Below are 1,353 nucleotides of genomic sequence, written 5' to 3'. Positions count from 1 at the left end.
CTACATTTGAGCACAATGAGAGGTTATCATACAGTCAATGATGGAACATTCAAGGTACAAACTTCAATTGCCTATCAACAATTTATATTTTCAGACACATTCTATTTTTTTTGGTGCAAATGCACTTTCCTTTCTTCCTTTTTTGGTGGGTGGGTGGGTAGGGGCCGGGGTTGACTTGTATGAACATTTCTAAACATCTTTTTAAATAGTATCAACTTGAGAATTTTTTTTTTTTTGACAATTTAATTTATTTGTCACAACCCGAGTTTTGCGGCGAGTCAAGTCTAGTGGCCTATCTTAACTTGTAGATCCATAGCTAGGTGGGTCAGACCATCCGATCTACGCACTAAATGTTAGCCAATTTGAGCTATGTGATAACCTAACACGACAGGTCATGTTGAATTTAGATGGTCCAACTCATTTTGACACCACACAGTTAGTGTTGGTGAAAAGATACTGGTTGAATTCAGTAGACAAATTGAATTAAAGAACATCAAAGACATATCAACCGTCCATTATAAAACACTATTGACTTGAATAATTACAAAATTTTAATGGTTTTTAGATCCTTGTGATATACGATTCCAAATATTATAAATACCAAGACTTGGTGTACAATATAGCAACCATCTTCTCCAAAGCAAAATATACATATAAAACTTTTGTTCTCTTCTATATCGTTATGGCCTACAATCAACAAATCTACATCTTTGTTCTCCTTCTTGCAGCAATTGCCTGCCTTGAAATTGCATTTTCTGAGGGAAGGCAACTAAATGCATTCAAGAAACAGGAACAGACTTTCCCACAAAATAAAGGTAATAATGAATTCGGTTTAAGCAGTACTTCAGATGAAGTTGATAATTATGTAAACGATTTTCGACCTACAAATCCCGGAAATAGTCCCGGAATTGGCCACCGTTTTGAAGCAGAAAACGACGTTGCTCAGCCGAAGACACCATCTGTTGCATCGGGGAAAAATACAGAAGATTTTCGACCCACAAAACCCGGTCACAGTCCTGGTGTTGGCCATTCTTTGGCAGGACCAAATGCTTAGATGAACATGCATTACTTGAATTCTAAATGCATTGCCACTTCTCTTGTATGATTGGGAAGTAATATTAGAATAAAATTAGATAATATAATGAACAAGATGTAACTTCTTTTTCGTTATTGTCGTGTGACATCCAATACTTGCCACCGAATACTATATTCTGCATTCTCGTCTTTAGATCATTGTTACTAAACTTATTAAATAATTTTCTGCTCTGGAATCCATGTAATATGTAATAGCCAATGCTCTATCTAGCAATAATATCATTGTCTTTAATCTCTCTCTCTCTCTCTCTCTCTCTC

General features: G+C 35.8%; 1 protein-coding gene across 1 annotated transcript; it reads left to right on the top strand.

Annotated features, from left to right (window-relative positions):
* Positions 1–682: 682 nt before the first annotated feature.
* Positions 683–1,054, top strand: LOC111375369 (precursor of CEP9-like). The gene has a single exon (XM_022998169.1). The coding sequence runs from the start codon at positions 683–685 to the stop codon at positions 1,052–1,054; it is 372 nt and encodes a 123-aa protein (XP_022853937.1).
* Positions 1,055–1,353: the final 299 nt, after the last annotated feature.

This window comes from Olea europaea, unplaced genomic scaffold (genome assembly GCF_002742605.1).
Source record: "Olea europaea var. sylvestris unplaced genomic scaffold, O_europaea_v1 scaffold1369, whole genome shotgun sequence".
NCBI classification, from domain to species: Eukaryota; Viridiplantae; Streptophyta; class Magnoliopsida; order Lamiales; family Oleaceae; genus Olea; species Olea europaea.
The sequence above is the reverse complement of the archived record's forward strand: the minus strand, read 5'-3'. Positions and strand labels throughout refer to the sequence as shown.